This window comes from Dipodomys ordii, unplaced genomic scaffold (assembly GCF_000151885.1).
Source record: "Dipodomys ordii isolate 6190 unplaced genomic scaffold, Dord_2.0 Scaffold20, whole genome shotgun sequence".
NCBI lineage: Eukaryota > Metazoa > Chordata > Mammalia > Rodentia > Heteromyidae > Dipodomys > Dipodomys ordii.
Window position 1 is genome coordinate 17,622,877 of NW_012267236.1, and position 27,855 is coordinate 17,650,731.

The following is a 27,855-nucleotide window of genomic DNA, read 5'->3' on the forward strand; positions in this document are numbered from 1 at the left end:
GAAATAATTGATTGACATTATTGTAGTTCTTCACAATTGAAAAGTTGGTGGAAGTTGACAGTTTACTATATTTGTAGTCTGAAACTGATGATATTTTGATAGTTTGTAAGTTTTCTAAAATGAAATAATTTGAGCTATGATTTTAAGTGAAATTAGAGATGACTACCTAGTTTTTAATTCTGAAAGTAAATTACTGTTACCTTTATTTTTCCTTGAAAAGCAAAAGAAGACACTTGGAAAAATTTCATAGTTTCATGAATATTCTGGAAGGTTGTTTTCCACAGGATCACATTAATTTTTGCTGGGTATTCTAGTTCCACCATAATGTTGTCATGATGAAAAATTTCCCCTGACTGTGGATGGATACTGAAGTAATTATGGAAAAACTAGTGCATTGCAATCTCTTTCTTTAAAATTGAGAATTTGACAAGATGCTTAGTTCAATTTGCGTTTGTATACTTTATTTCCGAGTTGCGTGCGGTGGCTTGTGTTGGTGGGCTGGAGCACTTGCTGGCTTCTGAGGTGATCAGTGCAGAGGAGCACAGAGGATGCTTCCACAATGTGACATGTTGGATCTGGTATTTTTCATAGGGAAAGAAAGGCCTGTCTCAGCTATGCTTCTCTGGGTCTGACAGTAGGGATGATTGGTTGGATGGGTTATTTAAAGGGAAAGTGGGTTTAGAGGGAATTTCTCTGATCAAGAAGCTGGAAGTTATTACAAAATGATTTTTCTGGTCCTTTGATAGATATTGATACTGATTTTGTTAGTTGTCTGGTACTGTGAGGAATCCTAAAGAAATGATATATTGAGCAATTAATTTATTTCCTCTTTTATGCAACAAGCATTGTACGATTATGTTTGGAACATTTCTTCTTTCTTTAGCTTTTACAGTCTCATTTTTTGTTTCAAATATAGTGCAGTTCTCTAGCATGTTTTTGAAATGGGGATTATCTTGCTCTTAGGGCAAGAAGCATTAGTGTAATATGCCTTGAAATAGTGAATTATTTGAACAGTTAATTTTAATTGCATTACTGTTATAATGTGGATTTATCCATAGTCAAATTGTTTTAAAGTGGCTTAGTATATTTAGAAAGTTTTTGTTTTGATTTGATATTAAAGTGTTTGAGAAGATAACTTTTTTCTTTTCTTTTTGAAATCTTGAAAGTTGCTGTTAATAGATTCAGCAATACTGTTTCATAATTACATGGTTTTCATAGAGATAAGATTTTTCTTTCATAATTCATTTTCTTCTAAACTGTAAATACCTTGACCAATAATTTTAGAACATGTGATCCTCAACTAGATTATCCGAGATTCTGCATGGTTGAGTTGCCTCAGGAAAATAGTCCCAATAATTCTTTTTTATTGAAGAACAAGGTCTTTTGCCAGTCAAGTTTTCATTAATATGTAAATACTTGTCTGTAGCAGCAGTGTGTCTTTATCACACTATATTTAATTAACATATAAATAACCATGGGAGAGAAACTTTCCAATTTCTGATATAGGCAAGACTGTTTAAACATTGTAATGAGAAAAATGCTATCAAAAATAAAATTCTTATTTTATAATCAAAAACATATTCATTATTTACAGAGGTGTACCCATTTTATTTAATTCTAAAAATTTGGATACTATATATAAAAACTGGGTAAATAGCCCACAGTAGCCATAAATTGTTAGGCTGGTATGACATGGTGTTGATGTACAACATGATGGGTACTTTATGTGAAAGAGGGGTTAGTATGGTGAAGTGAAAACAGCAAAGGTGTTTAGTCAGAAGCATGGATGTATGTCTTGGTTTTGTATCTGCTCACTGCATTTCCTTTGGGAGGTCTTGCTTTCTAGCGTTTCATTGATGTTCAGGTGTGTGGTGGATTGCAGTACTGATAATGAGGATATAGTTATAGCACAATAGTTCCTTTTTTTCTTTTTGTAGCTGTTGATAGGAATGTCAGATTATGATATCCTTCCGTTTTAGGTGCATTAGGTAAGTACAAGAACACTTGTGAATAAACAGGATGGGAAATTATAATAGGGAATTACTGTGGCAGACCAATGGTGTCATGCCTGCTCTCCCTGGGCTGGAGCTGCGGGCTCCTTCCACTTTCCTGTCTGTAGTCTTTCCTTTTCTCCCAGTTTCTCAGCTATCCTGTTGCCTTTTCCTCATCTCTAATGTTCTGCCCTTTGCTGCTCTGATTCTTTGGGTTAATGGAGTTGTAACTAAGAGGTTTCTAATTTACCCTCTTCGGATATTTCCAGAATAGCCTTTAATCTAAGCCTAATTTTGTTACCTTGCTGAAGCAGACTTCTTATATGTATTCTGAAATACTGTGACTTACTTTCCTCCATTCTATTTAGTCAGAATATGGACTATTCTTGTCCTCTGTGTCAGTCTCAGTTAATTCTGCTCCATTTGCTTCTTATCCATGGATGGTTTTTCATAGTTGTGGACTGATCAGTGCTTAATCAATGACTTGAATTCTCCATGATCTTTGGAGCTTGCCTTTAGGTGTTTCTGTGGTATGTACTATTTCCTTATTTCAGCTCTACCAGGCTGTGTTTGTAATCACTCTTTCTTCTTTTCCCTCACGTCCTCTATTTCCTCCACCTCTTTCTTCCTACTTCCCTCCCTCCCTTCCCTTTTCTCACCCTTGTTCTTGCCCTCCCATCTGTCAACTCTCTTAAGTGAGTGACCCACAGCATTGTGGGGCTCAGTTTGTCTTTTCTTTTTACCTTATGTATGGATTGTTATCCTACCCTAACCAGTATCTTGTTATTTTGTAGTTTGCTTTATGTCTTTATCTTAATTTAGTGTCATATTTATTTAATTTCCATTCAGGAATTTGTTATTGTTTCTAGAGGTCTATGCTGTGTTATAACTCAAAGCAGAAGTTGTTCTTCTATATTTCAAAGTGTTTTCTTTGCTGATCCTTCTGCTTCCTTTAAGTTTTCACTTCTTGCTAGTTGAGTTTCTGTTTCTGTTGTGAGGGGATACACCTCATACTTTTCCATAGTGTATTATTTGTTTAATCACACTATAAGAATTCTATCACCCCTCTTATGGCATGTGATTCTCTGTGCAGTTGATATAAATACATTTTTGAGTTTTTAACATGTCAAAGGCTCAAAGTAGAAGTTGTTCTTTCACATTTTACATTAATTTTCTCTAATCTTCTCGTAATCTGTTTCTATTAGGATTATTCACTTTAGTGAAAAATTTCATAATCTGAAAATTCATGAAAGCAACTTATAAATGGAGCCAGAGTGGTATTTACTTGAAATCTTGAAGCATAATCTGGAGTCTGTTTTTATTTCAGGTCTACTTTCCCACCATGTCTGAACTGTGTGCTGATTCTGGCAGTTGTAAAATAGTTAAAATATTAGCTGAAGTATAGTTTATTTTGACACATAGATTTTCTGTCATTGCTAATAGCAAATAAGCAAAGGTGCAGGGAATTGGGGTGGAATGTGCTCTTTTTGAATTGTTTTGCTTGAGAGTCGTTGCCATTCACACTTTTTGGGAGGGTTAAGAGTACATGTTCACTTTCCTAGGCCTCTATGGGTGGTTCTCAAAGAGACAAACTACATATTCCATTTTTTCCTGGACCCTTGGATCTCATCCTACCTTTCAGAGTGGTTATTTTTGAACACTAGCAGCACTTTGTGTCTGTCACTCCAATTTGTATCACATCTATTTTTCTTTTCAAGTGTTTCTTGAGTACAGATGTCTTCTAAAAATAAAAGTATGTTTAGTGAGTGCACATTTATAATGTAATTGCCATATGTAAAACTGTGAGACCCTTTCCTTCAAATTCTTGGTATTTGCTTCCTTTCTCTAACCAATAGGTACTATAAATACAACCATTGATATAGTATTACTATTTAGTATAAAGTAGAACTTGAAATGTTAATCAAATGACATGTATCTTGGATCTACAACTTGTGCAAACCTTTTTTGCTCCTGTTAATAATAACTTTCATGATGGCTAATATGGAATACTTACTGTATATAGGTACCATTTTCATCATTTATATATACACCAATGAGCTAACTGATGTTATTATTCTTGGTTTGCTGATAAGGACAGTGAAGCACAGATAGCTGAAGAAGTGCATCAAGATTATACAGGTTTGTAAGCTAGAGGCACTATTCTGTCACAGAGGCTAGACATCTATAAATTATGATGGATGAGAATTCAGGAAGAATCTACTTTGATGTTGCTTTTTCGAAGTTAGCAGTGTTATGGTATTTGTTAAGTAGATGAGACACCTGGGCCCAGAGGTTAAGCTGGTGATGGGAGGCCAGTAATCCAGATTTGGGGGCATGCTGTTCCCATTCTTGTCTCTTTTTTATATATTGAGGGTATCTGAGAAAATAGTAGTTTCCAGGATAGCCTGTTTCTATGCCATGTTTTCTAAGCTAAAAAATGAATAACTAGGCTGGGAAGGTGGCTCAGTGGTAGAGTGCTTGCCTTGCATGCCTGAGGCCCTGGGTTCAATTCCTCAGCACCACATAAGCAGAAAAAAAAAGCCGGAAGTGGCGCTATGGCTCACGTGGTAGAGCGCTAGCTTTGAGCTGAAGAGCTGAGGGACAGCGCCCAGGCCCAGAGTTCAGGCTCATGACCAGACTCTTCCTTCCCCCCACCCAAAAAAAAAGAGACACAAAAATGAATAACTAAATAAGAGAACTCTGAATGATGCCTTTGGGTAGCTTTTCCAACTTGCAGTTATGAGTAGTGAGTCACTTTTTGATTGATTTCCATTGAGTTTCAGATAAGCTTGGCTTGCTCCTGATGGTAACCACAGTGCTGTCACAAATGGAGGCCCAAGTTATTGTTTTATGTGCTTCATTTATTAGAACATTTTCTCCTTTGCTAAATAATGGAAATAAATATAACTGCTCTGATGCCTAAAAGGTGGCAATTAGTAGTAATACAGCATCTATTTTGCCTTTTGTTTCCAAGGATAGAACATGGATAAAAGAACTTTTTGAAATCTGTTATTGAAAAAATTTCCTTGAAATAAAACATTTATATTTAGTGTACGAAATAATTGGTGAGAGAATTGTTGAATATAATAGCACTTGTTGTATTCCTTTCTTTCCTGCTGACACGTAAATGTTACCTTCACATGGAACCTGCATAGCTTATTGTTGGGAATAGACAATGAGCAGGGGTCTAGTATAAAGATCCTAAAATTAAGCAAAACAGTCATTATTTTGTAAAGTGATAATTTCAGTGTATAGTGTAATTCTTTTTTTCCTCTTTTAAATGGAGATGATGAACTTAAATGTTAGCATTTCCTGAGTGGAAAAAAAATAGAAAAAGTGTATGTAAATGCAATTTTGTGCTTATAGAACTTTAGATCCAACACATAATTAGTGTAAGTTTTGCAACTTGCTGAACTTTGTACAGTATGATTGCTAAGTTTTTGTTAACAGCAATTTTATACAGCCTCTTTGAATAGGTTGTATACAACCTATTTGTAATTGATTAGACCTAAACAGAATAAAAGGCTGAATTTTATTAAGCATTCTAGCATCCTGCTTACCATTTTGAAGTGTAAACAATGGTGAGTGTTAGGAAATATCTGTCCCTCTTTTTCTGATGTTAAGTACAGTGAGATGTCTATTTGTCTGAATAACAGTGGCTGTCAACACTTATTAGTACAGTTGGACATCCTGATTTCAATATTCAGTATCTGAAATAAAAAAATGTTCCAAAATCCAAAACTTTTTGAGTACTAACACAATGCTCTTCTTTAAACTCTGTAAAAACACTCTTAAATGTTCTAAGACACTTCTCAAGTGTCTCAAACCAAGGGATCTTCACTCTGTGTAATTATTCCAGATAATATGTTAGGAAAAAGTGTATTTGCTCTTAGTCTCAGATCTATAGGTTCTGTTCTGTCTGTGTTTATGAGCAAACATTCCTGTTTCCTTGCTGTGTTCCAGTCTTGTTTGCTGTGTCTTGAGATCACTTTAAATGATTTTTGTTGTGCTGTCAATTCCTTAATCTAAGCATCTATTGAATGCTAAACATATGAAAGTAGTGAGACCAGCAGTAGACACAATAGACAGAATCCTGTATTAAAAGAATCTTAATTCTGCTTTGACAGGAAATCCTATTTATCATCATTTGAAGCACAGTAAAGAACTGATAGTGCTTTTTAAGGCATGCACTTCAGGGTTGTGAGGGTTTTTTTTTTCTATTTCATTATATTGGTAGTACTAAATTAAGATATTGTATGTTAAAAATAATTGTGTTCTGTTTGCTCCATAGTGAGTGATCAAGAGATGTTCAGGATTATTGTTGCTGATTATCGCTGATATATAATAGTACCAACAGCACTACTACTGTTAGCACATTTAGAAACAGGTCGGGGGATGCTATGCCTTGAAGATGCAGCAAAATACTCTAGTAATAAGAGTCCTTTGGGTCTGTCTTTTCTGAGCAGAGCATTTTATTAATGGTGTTCTTATAAATGCATGTGTGTTTTCTTAGCCATTTCTGTTCAATGAAGATAACAGTTTTACAAGTTCCTAGACTTTAAAGTCCAAATATGTAATGGAGGTTTTATCTAAAACATAACTAATCAATTCAGTAATAACTCTTGTATCTAATCTGTACTTTGTATAGAAAATACAGATCTCAATTTGTGATACATTTTCTGAGCCTCTAAGAAAATATTTTGTGTAGCTTAAGAAGCCTTGTCTCCTTTAATTAGAAAAGGCATACTAGCTTGTTGGGTTATTTTCCCCCTCATCCTCAATTCATTGTTCTGTTGGAAGTATATTATCATCATTGTTGCATTCCACCATGACTTCTTTTATTTTTCATTTCAGTGATTTGGAATGAACTATTAGTTGTTGACATGAATGAAAATAAAACAATTTTTGCTTTGATGGCAAATGAAATACCATGATTGTGACATGCATTCTAAATTATCCTGAATGGTTCAGAAATTTATTTATTTTTATTGATTTTTAATGTTTTTTTGGTTCAGAAATTTAAAGCTCCTTAAAAATGTATGTATGTGTTACATAGGTTACTAGTATATTATGTGCTGGTTGAAAACCTATAGATTATCTAATAAGTTATTTTATATATGTAATAAGCCTTCTCTGACTTGGGGTATTTTGCTCTAATAATGATAAGTGTGAGGTGATGATGTGATTGATGAATTCTCCCCTTCTCTTTAACGCTCTCTAGTGGTTTCCTGTTGCTTTTTCCATGAAAACCACTCTTGACCAGCATGATTTTTCAGAAAGTTGTAGAGTGTTCCTTATGGAAAGCATGTTTCATAACTTAGTAGTATAAGAAAGTACAGCCTTTTTTTAATTTTAGGAAAATGCTATTGATAGAAACAATTATGAGAGAAAATGTTTTATCAAACTTCATAAAAGCCCAGCAATCAAAACTTTTGAAATAATTTTGTCTGTATTTTTAATTCATAATGAATCATTTGTTTTCAGTTTTATGGATACTAGAACTAGATGAGGCCTTACAGAGGAAGTGGAGAGCTCTTCATTCCAGGAAATCATTTGTCAATGACTACACAACTTGCTTAAAGATGTGCTCCTATTTCTTGTGATTCTTGATTTGTAATAAATTTCTCTGGATATTGCCATTCTGTATTTCCTTCTCCCTCCTTTATATTTTATTATTCACTCTATTGAATCAGTCTTCATCTTTGCCTCTCTTACATTTTCTTATGTCATCTTTTAGTTATACTTTTCAATCTGTAACGTCATTTCTGTTATTGCTCCTACCTGTTCTTGATGTCTATTATGTCATATAGTGCCACTAACCTTATGTCAATATTTAAATTTAATTTAATTAAAATTAAAGTCTACTTTCTTAACATTATTAGCCATATATTAGTTCTTAATATACATACATGTAGCTATTGGATAACACAGACATAAACCATTTTTGCAATCACTGGAAACTCACTTGGTAGCACTGTTTTCAATTGTAAGCTTTGAGTTTGTATGAAAATCATATGATATAGCCTTGATACTGATAAATCTTTTAGCTTGTGTCAGTGAATATCTGCATATTCTATTCTTTATGTCATTGCTAATTTTATTTTGGATTTTCCTTTTAAAAAATATAATTTTGCCAGGCGTCCGTGGCTCATACCTGTAATCCTACTACTCAGGTGGCTGAGATCTGAGGATCATGATTCAAAGCTAGCAGGGGCAAAGACTCTTATCTCCAATAAACTACTAGAAAACCCGGAAGTGACGCTGTGGCTCAAGTGGTGGAACAGTAGCCTGGAGCACGAAGATGCTCAGGGACAGTGCCCAGGCCCTGAGTTCAAGCCCCAGGATGGGGTGTGTGTGTGGGAATATATATATATGTATACACACATGTAAATATACCCATACATATACATACATATACATACATATACACATACAGGTGCATATATACATACATGTACATATATAATTTTATTCTGCTTATTACGATGTTGTACAGAGGGATTACCATTTCCTAAGTCAGGTAATGAATACATTTCCTTTTTTGGACAATGTCAGTCCTTCCTTTGCTTTCTCCCAGTTTTCTCCCCTATCCCTGCCCTCACATTATATTGGTCATTTTCCACATAGTCTATACTGAATTCCTTTTTGTTATTTTTTAGAACCACAGTCATCAATGTAGTCTTTCTGCCTTATGTTTTGGATCTACTGTGTATCATGTAACAGATAGTTAGAGTATCATAAACAGGAATCTTGGTGTTACCATAACCCTTTGTATCACATTTCTTAAGAAGCTGGGTAGTGCATACTTTTGAATGCTTATGTTTTGTTTTGTTTGTTTATGCTTAAGTTGCAGTGGAAGTTCCCTGATGGTCATTCCTTGGCATGAACATAAACACCGGGCTAAAGATTGGTGTGAGGAGCCAAAATGCAGGTTGGTGTCCACCAGCATACCCTGCACAGGTGAAGAGCGCCTGGGAGCTCTTACTTCATGGTACTCCCTGGGCTGTTGCGTTCTGTAAAGATTTTAACTTCATTATTATTATTTCAACTTCATTATAATTTTTTTTTTGTTTGTAGTTGGGCTTGAGCTTAGGGCCTGGCCATTGTCCTTGAGCTTTTTTGCGTAAGGCTAGCACTCTACCACTTTGAACCACAGTGCTACTTCCAATTTTCTAGTGTTTTGGAGAGAAGAATCTTATGGACTTTCCTGCCTGGATTGGCTTCAAACCATTATCCTCAGATCTCACCTCTTGAGTAGCTAGGATTATAGGTGTGAGCCACTGGTGCCCAGCTTTTGTGAAAATTTTTAATGAGAAAATGTTTTATTACAAAGGCATTATTCTAAAAATCATTATAACTTTTCAGTTTAATGTTTTCTCTTGCTGCATTTCAGATAAACAGATGTAGTTTTCATAGTTATGGTATACATATATCTAATTTTGTTCTTGGGTCAGTTTTAATTTTCAGTATTATAAGACTTAATGTGGGAGAGTCTCAGTATGTGGAGGTATCAGGAATTGAGGAAGGGGATGGATGTGAGGTGTGGGGCTGAGGTCCATGTGAACATATGAGATTTGTTATCTGGGTCAGAGAAATTGTAGTTGAGATAGGAAGATTTCAGATTCAGAGATAGTTGGGGTGTAGTGATGGCTGTGAAAATCTAATAATTTAGGCAATATATGTCCTCTATATGGGAACTATGGATTCCAGAGGCACCAGGCATGTTCTCTCCAGAAGTTTGGAGGGTTCTTTTCTGGAGAAATGGAATAGCTGCTTCTAGATACGGAGGTTTGGCCTCACAGCTTAGGACGCAGAGAAGTCAGCTTCCTGGACATTTGGAGAGAACAAAGTGTCAAGCAGGAAAATGTACAGATAATGGAACTAAAAGAAAGAAACATGAAGAAAGAAGAAAACTTCAAGAATTATATTAATATTGCCTGTTAGATAAGATACTGTATTTGCAAAATTTCACAAGCCCATATAAATTAGGAACAGAAAGCTATAGAACTTTGGGATATTAGAAAATAAATGGTATACAAAAATTAGAAGAGTTATATAATAAAATCAAGGAATTTTCCATGAATTGAGAATAAAAAATGTATGGAGTATAAGAGAATAATTATTATAAAGAAAAAAATTAACTCTGAATGTGGCAGCGCATGTCTGTAATTTCAGCTACTTGGAGGTGGAGATGGAAGAAACACTGTCTGAGATCAGTTCTTGCAGTTTTTGTGTGGCGGTGGTGAGGGAGGGTTGGGGATATGTTTAAGGCACTAGAAGACTAGTTATAGAAAGAGCCATTCCATTTAAGGTTTACGAAGTATAGGTTTGGAGCACAGTAGGCTGTCTCAGGCAAGTGGGTAAATACCCCAGTATTTATGGAATTTTTTTGTGTGTCAGGTGATATACTAAAAATGCTAATAAATCTGGTTAAAAAAATTGTCTGGGCTGGGAAGGTGGCTCAGTGGTAAAGTGCTTGCCTTGCATGCCTGAGGCCCTGGGTTCGATTCCTCAGCACCACATAAGCAAAAAAGAAAAAGGCCGGAAGTGGCGCTGTGGCTCAAGTGGTAGAGTGCTAGCCTTGAGGTGAAGAGCTGAGGGACAGCGCCCAGTCCCAGAGTTCAGGCCTCATGACCAGACCCCCCAATACCCCCCGAAAAAAAATATGTCTAAGAACAAAGCTCCTGATGTTCTCAGGCATGTTCTCTGTATGCTCTATTTCCATTGCTTTGAGTTTTCACAGCATTTTTGTATGGTATTATGCCCATTTTTTTAATGACTAAAAGGAATCGTGGGTGGTTTTAGTTACGTAATTTGCAGATGGTTTCCTGAGCTTTCAGTGGATTGTGCCTTTGATTCAGTTGTGACTGCAGCTCCCTACTGTATAACTTCACTGTGATCCACCACGGGCACCCCCATTCTCCTCATATTACTCGGTGTCCTTAGCGGGACACAGGGTTTTCCTTATTTTCCTCTGAGAGCTCTTTACTCTGGGAGGCACTTGACCTGACCAGGATGATAAAGTCTGCTCCTCAGATATTGTCCTCTGTGTGTCCTCTATGCCGTGACTTGTTCTTCCCGCTGTGAGGAAGGATGTAGAGTAGTCCTATGATGCACAAATATATCAGCATGATGCATGATTGCTGGCACTTGGAAGAAGTATATTATCAGCATGAAGAAGGAGCATTTATTCTGATTCATATGAACTCTGAAATTAAGATCTCTCATTGGAATCACTTGGGCACTTTCCTAACTGAGCCCTGGCTGGCAAGCACAGATGACTTTGATTTAGTGGGCCAATGGGAGGCTTCTGGCTCCCATTTTACAGGTAATTTTGATTTTGCTAACAATTTCTTGATTGATTTTTGGCATAGTTGTTTTGGCCTCTTATCCATTGTGATGTTTCAAGTCAGGGAAACCGGTGGGAAACTAAGTTTTTAAAAAGTGTTACATTTACTCTCATCTCTGTTCTTGTCTTTCTCTCGTAAAGTTATGTTTGTCTTTACAGCATTCTATTTGTTCCACTATTCCTTTGTGCTTTGCAGAATGGTGGTTGAGCCAAGTCTCCAAGATGAAAGTGAGTTTTTGTATGCTGCACAGCCTGAGTTACTACAGTACAGGACCAGCGAGCTTTCTGTTGAGAAGGTCATGGACTGGTACCAGAGCAGAGCAGAGGAGATAGAGCATCATTCCCGGCAGGTGAGGGGAGAGACTGCAGTTGCTCTGTGATGCTGGCCTCCAGGATGGACTACAGTGCCAAGGGTGTTGGGGTATAGATATTATTTGCAATGAATATTTCTTACTGGTTTTGATCACTTTTCTTTCTCTGTAGAAGGATACATGTGGCTTTTGTTTTAGATGATGGCAAAGCAAATCCATAGAAGAAAAGTTGCTTTCAATCTTTCTTTAAAATATAAACTGCAGAAGCAGTTATAGGAGGATCATGGTTTGAGGCTAGCCTAGGAAAAAGTGAGATCTTTTCGTAAAAAAAAAACAAAAAACGCTGGCATAGTGTCTACTTAGTATTGCTAGACACTCACCCTTTGTCCCACTGTTTGTTTTTTTTTTTTGTGATTCCCTTTCCCAAATCAGATAAACTTATATACATGACAAAAGGTACAGAAATAAAAAACAGTGACAACAGGAATAAACCAAAGGGAGAGAGAAAAAAAGAAGTAACTGCAAACAGTTATTGTTTCCATTTCTTGGAGTTCATTTCCATAACTACCATTGTATATGGTCAAATGCACATAGCTATTGAGCCATTGTGATCCTCTTCTAAGAATATCCTAGACAAATTCTAGTTATTACAAATGAGGAAAACCATGCAGCCTGAGTTTCTTTGAGTCTGGCTCACTTTGCTTACTATAATTTTTTCCCATGAACTTTACATCTTGGAGGGAGGAGAGGCAGAGAGGGAGAAGTGGGAGGAAATGAGGGAGGGGGTAACACTGCTCAAAAAGAAATGTACTCATTACCTTACTTATGTAACTGTAATCCCTCTGTACATTGCCATTACAATAAAATTTTAATTAAAAGAAAGCATATACATTTCAATGTGCACGATGATAAAGATGTTGACTTAAATGATAAACAACTTGCATAGCTAAAACTTTTCAAATTGTAAGAGTATAAAGACATAATAGGCTAGCATAAATAACCAAGACAGAGTTACTTCGGTTCTTTTTATTTTTTATTATTAATAAGGTTTTTTTTTGTGAAAATACTGTACAGAGGGGTTACAATTACATGAGCAAGGTAATGAGTACTTTTCTTATCAAGCATTGTAGCCTCCTCCTTTCTTTCCCCTTAACATCCCCCCCAAAGTTGTAAAGTTTGTTTTTTGACATAGCATCTTGTACATGTCATTGTTGCAGTGGGTCCACCTGTATCCCTATTTAAACAATTTGTTTTCTCCCTTCCTCTCTCCAAATTATACCAACATCAAATACAGTGAAAACAGGGGTTATACTGTGGGGGAGGGACATACAAAGCAAAGACCTCGGAGTCAAAGCAGACACGCTGAAAACATTACAGGACGGAATAGGAGAAACCCTAGTCTCCTTGACACAGGCCGAAATTTTTCTTTTTCTTTTTCTTTGTCTTTTTTTTATTGTGAAAATACTGTACAGAAGGGTTACAATTACATGGGCAAGATAATGAGTACATTTCTTATCAAGCATTGTAGCCTCCTCCTTTGTTTCCCCTAGCCATCCCTTCCCATCCTCCCCTCATCCCCCCACCCAATCCTCCTCTCCCCCACCCACCAAAGTTGTAAAGTTCGTTTCGACATAACGATTTGTACATCTCATTGTTGTAATGTGTCCAAGACCTAGAAACACAACAAATCAAAGAAAGGTTGGACAAATGGGATTGCATGAAATTACAGAGCTTCTGCATGGCAAAGGACATAGCTAGCAAGATCAATAGAAAGCTCACAGATTGGGAGAAGATCTTCACTAGCCATACAACAGACAAGGGTCTCATATCTAAAATATACCTGGAACTCAAAAAATTAAATTTCCCAACAACAAATCCCCGAAGAAACAACTTTCCAATAAATAAATGGGCTAAACACTTACAGAGAAACTTCTCTGAAGAGGAAAGAAAGATGGCCAATAGACACATAAAGAAATGTTCAAACTCTCTAGCCATAAAAGAAATGCAAATAAAAATGACACTGAGATATCACCTCACCCCAGTTAAAATGGCTATAATCAAGAACTCTAATAACAACAGATGCTGGAGGGGATGCAGACAGAAGGGAACCTTACTGCATTGTTGGTGGGAGTGTAAACTTGTTCAACCACTTTGGAAAGTACCATGGAGGTTCCTCAAATACTCCACATAGAGCTCCCCTATGACCCAGCAATCCCACTTTTGGGCATTTACCCAAATGATCACAAACAAGACCATTCTAGAGCTACCAGCACAACTATGTTTATTGCAGCATTATTTACCATAGCTAAGATATGGAACCAACCCAGATGCCCCTCAGTAGATGAATGGATCAAGAAAATGTGGCATACATACACAATGGAATTCTATGCCTCCATCAGAAAGAATAACATTGCCCCATTTGTTAGGAAATGGAAAGACTTGGAAAAAATTACATTAAGTGAAGTAAGCCAGGCCCAAAGAAACATAGATCATAGGGTTTCTCTTATTTGCAATAACTAGTATATGTCTGAGACAAGCAGAAAAGGTCAGATAAGTTGACGTTAGGTGAAATGAACCCCAAATGGTTTTTCTTTCTTGCTATTGTTTCTAACATATTTATAAGATGTTCTTTTGATTTTTGCCTCTAAATAAATGAGGGTCCTGAGTTTGATTTAAAAAAAAATAAAAAAAGCTGAGTGTAGTGGTCACACCTGTAATCCTGCTACTCTATATAGAGCTTTATGAGAATCAGAGGAAAGTGTGTCAGTGTCTGCTTGTGCATTTGTATAATTTTTAAAACAGATTTTCACCTAGTTCTACTGATAATGAGTATGGAAACTTTAAAAATCTTTCGTGTCTGTAAAAAGTTCTGGCCAACATATGTGTCCACTTAAAATAGATTAGTGCGACTTCTTGATTTTCAGTATTTCACCATTTTGTAGTCAGATTTCAAGTTAAGCAAATAACAGTAAGAAAAAGAAAAAAAGTGACATACTGAAGTGAAACATAAAAAGTAACTTTAAAAACTATTTTTCTGTGCTCTATTTATGTATTTTTAAAAGGTTAGGTTTATAGCAAAATTGGGTAGAAAGTATAGTAGAGAGTTTCCATGGCAGTCACATTCTCCTTTAAGTTTTCCTAATTAGTAACATGTTTGTCTGAGTAGTTCATTTGCTATAACTAAGGAACCAAGACACCTTTCTAGAAGTGAGTGGATCAACTGTGATACATCTAGACAATGGTGTATTATTTCAGCAGACTGAAAACAAATGAGCTATCAGTCCAGGAAAGACATGGAGGAATCTTGAGTATATATTTCTAAGCAAAAGATGCAGCTATGAAATGGCTACATAGGTGTGTGATTCATCCCTATAAATGCAATCTGGAGATTAAACTGTGGAGACAGTAATTGCCAAGGGTGTAGGGCTGAATAGACAGTGCAGGTCATTTGTAGGGCAGTGAACTATTTATGTTACGAAAATGGTGGATATGTGTAATTACACAATTACTAGGGCCCAATGAAGTTCATCTCCAAGGTTGGTACATCTCATTACACAATTATCAAAACCAATCAAACTTTTACCTCCAGCAGTGACTCCTGATGTTAACTGTGGACTTTGACAGTGATGAGTCTATGTGATTAGCGGATCACATGTAGCGTCTGTGCTACCCTGAGAGGGATGCTGGTGGTGGGGGCTGCCTGTGGTATGAGGTGAGGGCAGGAGACATGCAGGAACTCTGCTTTCTGATCTATTCTACTTTGAACCCAAAGTTGCCTGAAAAAAAATCCATCAGAAACCAAACTGTAGATATTTCTGAAGTTGAATATTTTAGCAATCAAACAATAACTCCTAGATATCTAGAATTTTTTTTTTTTTGCAAAATTAGAGAAAATTATGAGACCTCGTGGGCTCTATTTACTTGGCTTGCATTCTTCTCCATCTCTTCCATTTTAAGCTTCAGGTAAAGCATTGATGTTTCATGTCACTTACACTGCAATCAAAGTAATATTTGATGTAGGTTTTTTTTTATCTTTTTCATGTTTAGAGATTTAATTGATATGGGAGTTCTTTTTCCTTAGTGCCTATAAATGCCTTCAGCAAAACCTGTTTGTTGGCTGAAGAAAATATTTATCATGGTGCATTTTACCCACAATAGGCTTGGGGCATGTAGTGTAATGCTACATTATTGCACTAGAGTCTATGTTTATTTGAAGTTTCAGTACATTGCATTTTTTTTTTGAGTATTTAGGAAGACAACAAATACAAATTGCTAATGTGCTGTGCATTGAAATTCACTTGCATAGAGTTGTATGTTATGGTTTTGTTTTCTGAAAATTCAACTGAGATGGCTTTTTAAAGTTATTATGGAAATAAAAGTGTCATTTCAGACACAAATTATACTAACTAGGTACTATGGTAAAAACATTTGATGAAGTATTACCAGGAGTCTTCGGTTTGCCTCTGCGTTACCTACTTGTACTTTATGTCTGTTATACTTATTTGCACCAGTCTTCTTACTGGAGAACTCATTTCTCTTCGAGTGTCAGTCCTGTGGTTGTCTTGGGACTTGGTTGGGATTTAACTGGCTTAACTGTTGCTGGCATTTTCCCTGTGTGTTACAGGGCTGTTTCCCTTTTTTCCTTCTCCTCTACCCCTAGCCCTCCACTGCATTGCTCAGTATTCTCAGAAAATGGTTCTGCTGTGTGTCTCATTGAAAGAACTCAGAACTTCCTTCTATCTGCACCTTTTCTGACTTCTAGAAGAGGCATCTCTTGACTGGGATTGCTTTATCACCTATCTATTTTTTCTGCTTTCATTACTGGGTCTGTTGCTCACTTCCCCGAGAGCACAGAAAGTTCGTTCAAGCCTCTTCATTGTAACTATGGAAAAGTAAACTAGAGTTATATTCTTCCTGGCTTGTGTTTTAGCTCTGTTCCTATCACTGTTCTATATAGAAATAGTTCCTTTGCTCATGGTCATCACTTTCTCAAGTTTAGTTTACTCCTCCTCTCCCCCGAGTCTGGCTGTTCCTGCCATGCTGTGAAGCCTGATCTTAGAGAGACTAGAATAGCTACCCACCTCTCAGTGTATTTTTTTTCTTCTTTTTCTGTTTTCCTTTTTCTTTTTGCTGGTCCTGGGGCTTGAACTTGGATGCTGTTCCTGAGCCTTTTTGTGCTCAAGGCTAACTCAGTGCCATTTGAGCCACAGCACCATTTCTGTTTGCTTGAGTTTACTCAAGGTAAATAAAATGGACTTTCCTGCCTTGTCTGGCTTTCAGTCACAATCCTCAGATCTCAGCCTCCTTAGTAGTGAAGATTATAGGTGTAAGCCATTGACACCTGCCGTCCCTTAATTTCTGGCTCAGCATTTTGTCCTTTGACACTGTGTGTGTGTGTGTGTGTGAGTGTGTGCATGTGCGCACACGTGCACGCATGTGCCCAAATATGTATGTGCAGGTCTGGAGCCTGGCACTCAGGCTCAGCATTTTGTCCTTTGACACTGTGTGTGTGTGTGTGTGTGTGTGTGTGCGCACACACGTGTGCATGCATGTGCCCAAATATGTATGTGCTGGTCTGGAGCCTGGCACTCTGGTTCAGCATTTTCACTGCCACATTACAACTTCTGTCATACTTCACTAAGTTTTTTTTTTTTTTTTTTTGGTTTTTTGTTTTGGTTGTTGTTGGTTAATTGGAAAGTGTCTTGTGTAGGCTGTTTTGCTTAGGCTGGCTTCTAACTGAGAACCTCTGATCTGAGCCTCTTAAATGGGTATAGTCACTGGGACCTAGCCCTTTAATAATACTATTTACTGCTTATTTCCTGAAACTTCTTCCTGTGACAACAATTCAGTTTTTTTCTGTCCTGGTCTTAGCCATTAATTTCAGTCCATCCCTGAGGGGTATTATTTTCTTTGGCTTGTCCCTTATCATTATTCCCCAGGATACAGTTGTTGTTATTAATATTGTGCACAAGTGTGGCCAGCTCAGATTTTCTTTCCAAATACTGCTCTATGAGTTATGTGCTGATGATTCCAAAATACCATCTCCAGCCTGGTACCTTAACTTGATTTCCAGATTTTAGTCTCTGGTTTGGAATCTACAGTTGGATCTCTGAGCAGGTAGGTATTCCATAGGCTCCTCCAGAAGCAGCATCGCCAATCCTAGCCATGAATCTAGACTCCTTCTCCTTCATTTGGTCTGACCAGATGTCATAAATTCTTCCTCCTGATTGTTTTCATTCTCCTCTGTCTTCTTCTATACTGCCTCTGTTTAGCATCTCATTACTGCCCACTACATAGGGAATGTTCAATGACTATTTATTCAATGAATAAGCACACAAATTAATGAGTGTGGGTCCTCAATGTTAGTATTCCTCTAAGAACTGACTGGTCTAAGAGTTATTTCATTGAGAACTGACTGGGCTACCTACTTTCAATCCAGACTATTCACATCAATTCATCATTTAGGAAATACCAAGTATTCTTCCAGAGAGTGTAAATATATTCAACATGTGGCTCTTTGGATAACTTTAAATAGTGCTGTGTTTTAGGGTTAATGATGAAGTTTATCTTAGTGAAGCATATTTTTATCATTTGGCCTCTTCCTGTTCCTTCAGCCATGTTCATATCACTTCCCATCTTCTTTCTGTCCCCCTGGATCTGGTTGTACTTTTGCTAGTGCAGTATGCTTCTACCCTGCAAGCTTTTCTTCCCCTAATTGTGAAATTCCCTTAATTAATAGTTTTTCTTCTTTAGGGCCCACTTTAGTGTTCTTTCTTCTGGACTAAACTAGGATGTCCTACGGTTGGACTAAGCACCCCCTCTTTCTCTCTGGATGCCAGTCAGACACAGCTGTTAACTCAGCCTGTGCGATCATTGAGTCATCCATCGTTTTTCCTTCTGAGGTGGAAATTTGGAGTGGTGTTAGGTCACAGTAGGCCCTCCATGAACAGTTGTTGGTCTAGGAGCAAAAGGGTGAGGGGGTAGTATGACAAGTGATCAGTGAAGGACTAATGGCTTATCTTCAGCTACAGAATATGGCACTTCATAAATTTGACTGGGAACCAGGGATGAATGGCAGTCTACTGAGCATTTAGATTAAAATCGTTCGCTTAACTTGGTATACCTAATTATTAGAGTTGCTCCAACTGACAATAGTTGTATAGGAGTTATTGAGCAAATTTTTATTGAATGCTTTCTGAAAGGGGAGGAGTAAAAAAACTAGGGGGATAGATAATTCTTTTTGGAGCAGAGCATTATAGTGAGAGTAGGGTTAATTTGCTGTTGTCTCTACCTGTTATTCTTTTCTCTGTCTATTAATATAATGTAAGCATTAAATGGAGAAGTATATATAGAACTGTATTGTTTACTGTTAGGCTTTATAAATTTAAGATGGTTGTCTTCTTCATATCTTTACTTACAATATTTGTAGTTGTCAAAATCTTTTTTTTTTTGCCAAAATCTTTAAAAATTTTTTTATTGTCAAGGTTATGTACAGGGGGGTTAGTTACATATATATGGTAGTGAGTACATTTCTTTTCAAACATCATTATCTCCTCTCTTGCTTTTCTCCCACTTTCTCGCCCTCCCTACCCCCCCAAGTTGTAAAGTTCGTTTCCAATATATTGTATCACTGTTGCATTGGTTCACCCTTTGTCTCATCATTTTGTTGTTCCCCTTCCCTTCCTTAATTCAGATAAACATGTATACAATATACAAGATCTTTTTTTAAAATTTACTTTTTAGTGTAAATGTGATGTACCAGAGGGTTACAGTTCCATAGGTTAGGTAATGAGTATTTCTTTTTGAAAAGTGTCACCTCTTCCTTCATTTTCCTCAGTATTTGTTGTTGATTGATTTCTTTGAAACAGTTTGATATATTCGGTGAAGAACTGTTAAAGATTTTTGTAGTAAATAAAAGTATGTTACTGGTAATGGAGTTTTACATATATGTTACTAGCATTAGATAATGTACTGAGAGCTTTTCCTTTCAATGTATTAGCAATGTGTAATACCCACAAACTTACTGTCACTTTTCAATTTTAGGTTGACTGTGCGTTGTCGCTTGTTAGACTTGGAATGGAGCGGCAGATTCCTGGTTTGCTAGTTCTGTGTGATGACTTGGTGACACTGGAAACACTAGTTTATGAAGCCGGGTGTGACTTAACACTGACCTTGAAAGAACTCCAGCAGATGGAAGACATTGAAAAACTGAGATTACTGATGAATAGTGTAGGTTTAGTTCCAACTTTCTTCTCATGTATTTTTTCCCCCTATGGACTTGATTAATATGTGTCTCAAACCAAAATGAAATATTTTACAAGTGTGAGAAGTAAGTAACTGAATGAAGTTTCTTGAGACTGTGCAAAAAAAAAGTGTTAGGGTCCTTGTCACACTGGAAGACCCCATGGCTCAGTAGTAGCTAGTAGTATGATTTCTAGATCTGGGCGTGGGCCATTTGGGACCCCATGTTGGCGCAGCAGTATTGCTGCTGCAGCCCTTCTTGCCGTAGGAGGGCGGTGGCACATTCTCCTCTGACTGCCGGTCTACGTGTCCATGATGACCTGCAGAGTGGGTTGTAGTAGAAAGTGTGAAGCTTCATTGCTTCACACAGTCTGTCTGTCTATGAACGTTAGGATGTGTCCGCTATAAAATGGTTTTTAATTTAATTTAATGCTTGTTTGTTTTGGTTAATTATACTTTCAGTGTTCTGAGGACAAATATGTGACAAGTGCCTACCAGTGGATGGTTCCCTTTCTTCATCGTTGTGAGAAACAGTCCCCTGGTGTGGCTAATGAGCTATTGAAAGAATATTTAGTAACTTTAGCTAAAACAGACTTAAAATTTCCCCTGAAGATATTTCAGCATTCCAAACCAGACGTAAGTAGAAACTTAATTTCTTAAAATTCTTTGTATTTTTTTCTGTATAGAAAGGTTTAATTACTAAACTTTCATTATAGTCTTTGAGAATAATTTTCCTGTCACCAGAAAAAAAGTGGCTATCATTTTATTCTTTCAGAATTTTCAACAGCATAGTCCAATGTTTATATCAAAAGTTTATATGGTAATGTTAATTTTGTCTCATTTATTCTAGTTTGTTTACTGTCTCCTATATGTTGGATATTATCAATATAAGAAGACTAACGGTTTCTAGATATTCTTACTATTATAGGTACTATACAAGTATTAAGTGTAATTCTTTTTTTTTTTTGGGTCCAGTCATGAGGCCTAAACTCTGGGCCTGGGCACTGTCCCTCAGCTCTTAACCTCAAGGCTAGTACTCTACCACTTGAGCCACAGTGCCACTTCCGGCTTTTTTCTTTTTGCTTATGTGGTGCTGAGGAATTGAACTCAGGAAAATTGTGATATAAAATGATTAGATGGTCATCTTCAATTATATAGGAGATAGAAGAACCTGGGTTTATTGATTTACTGATTTATTGATTTTTTTTTTTTTTTGTCGGTTGTGGGGCGTGAACTCTGGGCTAGGTGCTGTCCCTCAGCTCCTCAGCTCAACGCGAGCACTCTACTACTTGAGCCATAGTGCTACATCTGGTTTACTGGTGGTTAATTGGAGATAAGAGTCTGATAGTCTTTCTTACCTAGGCTGTCTTTGAACCGCCATCCTCAGATCTCAGCCTTCTGAGTAGCTAGGATTGCAGGCACAAGCCACTGGTGCCTGGTAAGTCATTGTATTTATGCTGGCACCTATAGAACAAGGAAGGTTTCTATCTTGAGGCCCTTTAAGTAGTTTATGAAAATCATTAGGTTTTCAAAAGGGTATCTTGTAATTATTCCTAATAACTTATCATTGTATAAGTGTACTGTATTACTTTGTATTTCTAAAGAGTACAAATTTGAAAGTCATTTTGTTAAGTACAACCATATTTGGCATTGTTAAAACCGTTTAACCATGGATCAAACACACCTTCACCAGTGTAAGGAAAGCTAGAAGTTATGTTATTATGTTTATCTTAAGACAGTATGTAAATTGAACTGATATGTTTTGAGAACTATTTTAAGACAGTTTGTAAAATGTAAAATATTTTGAGAACAAATTTTACTTAAGTATTAATATAAATAGTCTTAATGGGCAAGCTTAAATTAGCAATTCCAAGTTAGAAGGTAAACACACAAACATGCCCATATCACACTGTTTCAGGCAATTGTAGTTCCCAGTTCATTGGAGGGACTGAGCAGGATGGCTCAGTCCACTTGAAACACTGATTGCGGTAATGTTGAGAACATCAGACTGAGGGCAAGCTATAGGTAATCTAGGTCTTTCAGTTTTAAATTTTGATGGAGAATTTTCTTATACTCACCTTTGTTATTAATGCAACCTCCATGAAGATATGTGGTTATAGACCAGTAGAGTCAAAACAGGAAAGAATTGCTAACTTTTAGACATTCCCCCCCCCCATCTAAAAGGATCATCTGTCAGAAGTTTAGCTTCTCATTGGTTATTCAAACATTTCCATTTTCTCATAATCACTTTGCACTTAGTATGAGGTGTTGAATTTGGGTGGTTTCCTTGAGCCTAAAGAGTGCTTATGGCAGCAGAGTATTTGGTGAGAAACAGGATGGATTGCATATGAATGTTTTATGAGGAAGAAGGAAGTGACTTTAAATTCTATGTAGTAATTTTGTTTGATATACATCTTCCTTGCAGAATCCTGTAAATCCTTTGTATACAATCAACTCTTTGTTGTTTTTACTTGGCAATTTAGCATATACCTTTGAATAAAACATATAGCCATTTGCCTTGGTTGAAATATGTGAACATGAAGGAGAGAACAGAGTTGTTCCACTCTTCTTTCTAACATATCCTGTTTCTCTCTGGATCATCTTCATGCAGTACGAATTTGAGCATGTTGTGATTTATGGTAAGGTTTCCAGGGGCTTACCACTGCCCCCTGGTCAGTGTTGGTCTCTCTAGAGTGCCCTAGATGGGCTTTTGTTTCCATTTTCTTTCTTTCATGATTTAAAAAAAATCATATTAGTATAAAGGTGATGTACAGAGGTCACAGTTACATAAGTCAGGAATTGAGTATTTTTCTTTTTGAACAGTGTCATCTCCTCCCTCATCTTCTCTGTTTTTCCCTTCTGATCCCCCATCCCCAACAAGTTCATTTTCAATATAGTGTGTAATGAATATCACTGCTGCATTTGTTCACACTGTGTCCCATCATTTCTGTGCTCCCCCTGATCCTCCCCATAACAGATAAACTTACATGCAAGACAGGGGTACAGAAATAAAAAAGTGACAAAGGAGAAAAATAAACAAGGAGTTCTTGGAGTTCATTTTGATAAACATCATTTTATATGATCATATGCCCCTAGCTATTGAATCTTTGTTATCTTCTCCTAAGAATATCCTCCTTGGGTCTCACTTTGTGAATGTCTAAAGTCATGTATAATTTATTATGTCCAAATGTATTTTTTTTGTCTTTTACCATCCACTGTGTTTACTTGTGGATTTATAGGTATTTTCTAGTTGTCACAACTGAGGGAAACCATGCAACATATATTTTTTGGGGTCTGATTTACTGTGTTTAATGTAATTTTTTCCAATTCTTTCCATTTATTAATGGTACAATTTCTAAAGGGAACACTGCTGCACTATTGGTGGGACTATAAACTTATTCAAGCACTTTGGAATTTCCTCCATACTGAGCTTCCCTTTGACCCAGTAATTCCAATCCTGGGAATTTATCCAATAGACCACAAACAAGACCATACTAAAGTTACCAGAACAACCATGTTCCTTGCAGTATTGTTTACCATAGTTAAGATATGGGATCAATGCAGATGCCCCTCAGCAGGGTTTTGTACTTGACTCTTATTATGGCCCTTATCAATGTGCATTGGATTTAATTTGTTTACAATTTTCTCTTTTCCTTTGCTTCATGTATATATATCTATATAGATATATATACACACACATACACACACACACACACACACACACACATATATATATATATTTTCATATCTCATTTGTATTTCATTGGTATCCACATTGCCAGAGACTAGCACGATGATAGCAGAGAACACTTATTCAGTATGTCTTGCCATGAAAAATGAATGAATGAATAAATGAATGAAACTGGGTCTCATGGTACTTAGCATCTTTTGTTTACATTTATTTGCTTTACTAGGTTTTACTGGGAACATTGATTATATATCACTCATTTTCAAAAAGAATATACTTTTGATCTGTGACAAATCATGCACATTATATTTAATAATATAACGGAAACCATGATGTCTCTATCATATAGCTTAGACTACTATGTCATACTATACTAACAAATACATTTCTAAATCTTACTACTTAACAACAGAAAGTTTCATGTATGGTGTGGTTTAGCTTCTATGGATATTGGTATCTTCAAGGTCCTGGAATCATTTTCTACATATGTTGAGTAGTAAATGTAATTTAATTTCTGTAAAATAAAACTTTGTATAGATGAAGTAAATCGTGGGATAAAAGTGTGAGTCGAAGGAGGCATGGTTGTGGGCACTTCTTGTTCCAGTTGCTTAAGAGGCTGAGGCAGAAATATTGCTTGAAATGCTAGAGTCTAACCTGGGCATCACAGCAAGATCCCGACTTAAATAGAATTAAAAAATAAAAAACCAGCTGGGTACTGGTAGCTCATGCCTGTAATCCTAGCTACTCAGCAGGATTAGATCTGAGTATTGCAGTTAGAAACCAGCATGGGCAGGAAACTCTGTGAGACTCATCTCTAACAAACTACTCAAAAAAGCTGGGAGTGGTGCTGTGGCTCAAGTGGTAGAGCATTTGCCTTGAGCAAAAGAAGCTCAGGGACAGCGCCCAGACCCAAAGTTCAGCCCCAAGCTTGGCAGAAAAAAACAAAAACCAAAAACCCAAGAAGAAAAAAAAACCACCAAAAACCAAAATTAGATTGGCAGGAGGGTATTTGTAAGGTTTTCCACGTAAGGTTTGGGGTATATATAATCAAGTACAAACTGCAGGACATTGAACTCTAAAGTAACTTCTTAATGTCTTGGAGGATAAGCTACAAAGGAGGAGATCACATAAGACATCAGGATTTTGTTTTCTGTTTCAAATGGTTTCCAAGCTGTCCTCATGAAACTCAGTGTTTTCATCCTTTTTCTTTATTGCTGCGATTCCTCCCAATCTCTTCTAGTCTTTATGTAGCTGGAGCCTTTGTGGAATGTCCAAAGCCTGGGTTGCCTGATTTAGACTCTGCAGACAGTGGACTGGACATTTACTGTTATTTTGAGCACAGCATTTGAACTGTCAGTGCCTCAAGCCTACAGTATGGGAGATCTTGGCCAGCTACACATGAAACAGAGGCCTGATACCTAAAATATACAGAGAGTTAAAGAAATTAAGTCTTGAAAGAATAAACAACCTAATTAACTGGCAAATAAGCTAAATAGGGACTTTTCAGAAGATGTACTTTTTTATTGTTAAGATACTGTACCAGAGGGGATTACAGTTACATAAATAAAGTAATGAGTACATTTCCTTTTGAGCATTGTTACCCCTCCTTTGTTTTTCCCTTACTATCCCTCCCTAAATTTTTTTTAAAAAAACTAATTTCTAATAGTGTTCATTTTTATTCTGCCTTGCTTATGTTTATTTTACCCACTAGTCACTTTGAATATCGGATAGATCTTTGTAAAAATGTCAGTGCTAAACTAATGGCATTATGTTTTTCTTAATACCTTGAAGACATTTATATAACTGCTTTAAGAAGGTCAACTGCTTCAGAAAGCTTTATTTCCCTGGTAACCTTAAGAATATTTTTTAAATTTATGGATTTGATTATTTTCTACTAAGAAAATGTCTTTGTTAGGCATATTTCCTGTCACTTTTCTATTTGTGCATATTGACAAATGTCTATTAAAATGAAGTAGATCATTGTTATAGAAATTATCTTAAACTTACTTTGCTGTCAAAAACAGCTTTAAGAAATAACTTTCAGACTTTATACTCATGTATTAATTATTTACTCCTCATGACAGTCTTCTTAGGAAAACATTGTTAATGTCTTGGTCTTGTAGATTAGAAAAATAAGGTATCAATTGGTTATTTTTGTATCTCAGAAAAATACTTCAAGAGTAGGAATCTGTGCAATGGGAAATAAGTATTTTATTTAGAAAGTAGCCCAAAGCAGCCATTTTCATCAGAAATTGTGTGTTCTGTGGCTTGTGTATTATTACATTACAGTTGTTCTTTCTTAGAAATACTTTGTAGTTAAATGAATAATAGATAGTGTATACTGAACAAATAATAGTTTCTAATATTTTTGACCATTAGTTAAGGAGTTATATGTATTTTGTAATTGAAACACCGAATTTAGCTGTAAGGTGATTTTTGATGTTATTTTTAATGAATAGTGTTTTTAATTCACTGTGATTTTCCTTTCTACTTTATCTTATGGGTCATAAATTGAAGAGTTTGTTTGTAGCAGATGGCATAGCTTATGGGTTACAAGTTACGTTTTTTGGCTGATTCTCTAATTAAAATGTGATTTCATTTAGAATTATTAAATACTCCAAAAGTCTGTAAGCTAAAGAACAATCAAGATTTGTTTCCACAGCTTATTAATTGCACTGTTTAATATTCTGGTGACATGGTTCTGGGCTATGTGATAGCTGACTGTAAATCTATTGATGTTTAATACATGCTTTATTTTCTCTAGCTGCAGCAAAAAATTATTCCAGATCAGGACCAGCTGATGGCAGTAGCACTAGAGTGCATCTATAACTGTGAACGGAATGACCAGCTCTCTCTCTGTTACGACATCTTAGAATGTCTGCCACAACGGGGATATGGGTGAGATATATAGTAGATAGGAGTAGATTAATCTCACTGTGTCCATTATTCTAACACTTAAATAAAAATACTGCTTTTCCAGATGTTCATTGACAGTGCAGTTGGGGGTTATAGTTCACTGGTAGAGTATTTCCCTAACATACCTGAGGCCTTGAGTTTGATCTGTAGAACTACAATGAACAAGCAAACAAAAAAACCCAAAATAAAATAAGATCTGAAGCCCTGTAGTCTATAGTTACATTCATTCATGTACTCATTTATTGATATATTGAAGTGTCGGAGCCTTACACATATTAGACAAGTACCATAGAGCCACATATCTGGCTGTATGATATCCTTCCCTATAATGAAGTACTGATAGATGAATGCATATGATTTTAAAAGTACTTTTATGTTTAATTAGAAATTTATAGGATATGCTTTTGGCTTACTAAGTTACATGCAGGGTCAGGTAGCAGTCATTTTCCTTTGAGCTTGCTTTGAAATCTGGTACATCCTATAAATTTCCCCTTTGGAGAGGAGCCTTGAAGGAGCACTGAATGGGAAGTCCGTGGACTGGTCCAATCCAGTGTTATCAGCCACGTTGCTCAATTTGTCTCCAATTTCTTCATTTGTTCAATCAGATGTTTAGAGAAGAAGTCCCTCCTTACTTTCAGTTTTCTTTTTCCCTTTGCTCTTTTTCTTTTTCTTGTGTCTTCTCTTGCTTCTCATGTGAAGGCAATCTTTATTTTCTAATGAACCAGTTTTACAGTCCGCTGTGGAATAATTATTCAAACAGACATACTCACAGTTCAAGGTTAATAGGAAAAGGGTATTTGTACAGTGGCAGAGTCCTATCCTAGCACTTACTTATCTTTTCCAGTCAAGGTTGGACTTCCGTGGTCTTCTGCATGTTCCCACGCCTAGCCTCACCTGTCAGCAGCCGGCCACGCCTCCCACTGTAGTGCAGCACAGAGCGCCTGGGTCATGGCACTGAGAAGACAAGCTCCCCCTGCTGCCCCGAATCTAATCACTCCTCTAGGCTCGATTTCTACCATTGCTACTGAAGTTGTTTTCTGGAGATTAAACCCAGGGCCTTGTGCATGTTAGGCAAGATTTGGCTTGATTCCTAGCATCATAAAAGGAAAAGAAGAGAAGAGCAGAAAGAGAAGGAGGAAGAGGAGAGAGGAAGAGGAATAAAATCTGTTGTTTGCAGACACTGAGCTACATTCCCAGCCCATACAGTTAATATAGGAAATAGAAGAACAACTTAATACCATAATGGAAACAGACAAATACAGAAGATGGCCCAGAATTTTATAGGTCAACTGATCTTTTTCTATGGAAAATTACTGTCATTTAGTATAAAGCAAATTGTTGAAAGGTACTATTGTAAAA

The 27,855-nt window shown here is 36.5% G+C and overlaps 1 protein-coding gene across 1 annotated transcript in view; it reads left to right on the forward strand.

Annotated features, from left to right (window-relative positions):
• The window catches only part of Nbas (neuroblastoma amplified sequence), a 284,959-nt gene that overhangs the window by 99,680 nt on the left and 157,424 nt on the right, over positions 1 to 27,855 (forward strand). The window contains exons 22-26 of the mRNA XM_013013552.1: positions 8,839 to 8,922; positions 11,537 to 11,690; positions 19,695 to 19,880; positions 20,355 to 20,528; positions 26,345 to 26,478. Coding sequence (XP_012869006.1) covers positions 8,839 to 8,922; positions 11,537 to 11,690; positions 19,695 to 19,880; positions 20,355 to 20,528; positions 26,345 to 26,478 — 732 coding nt within the window. The remainder of the gene's footprint in view (positions 1 to 8,838; positions 8,923 to 11,536; positions 11,691 to 19,694; positions 19,881 to 20,354; positions 20,529 to 26,344; positions 26,479 to 27,855) is intronic.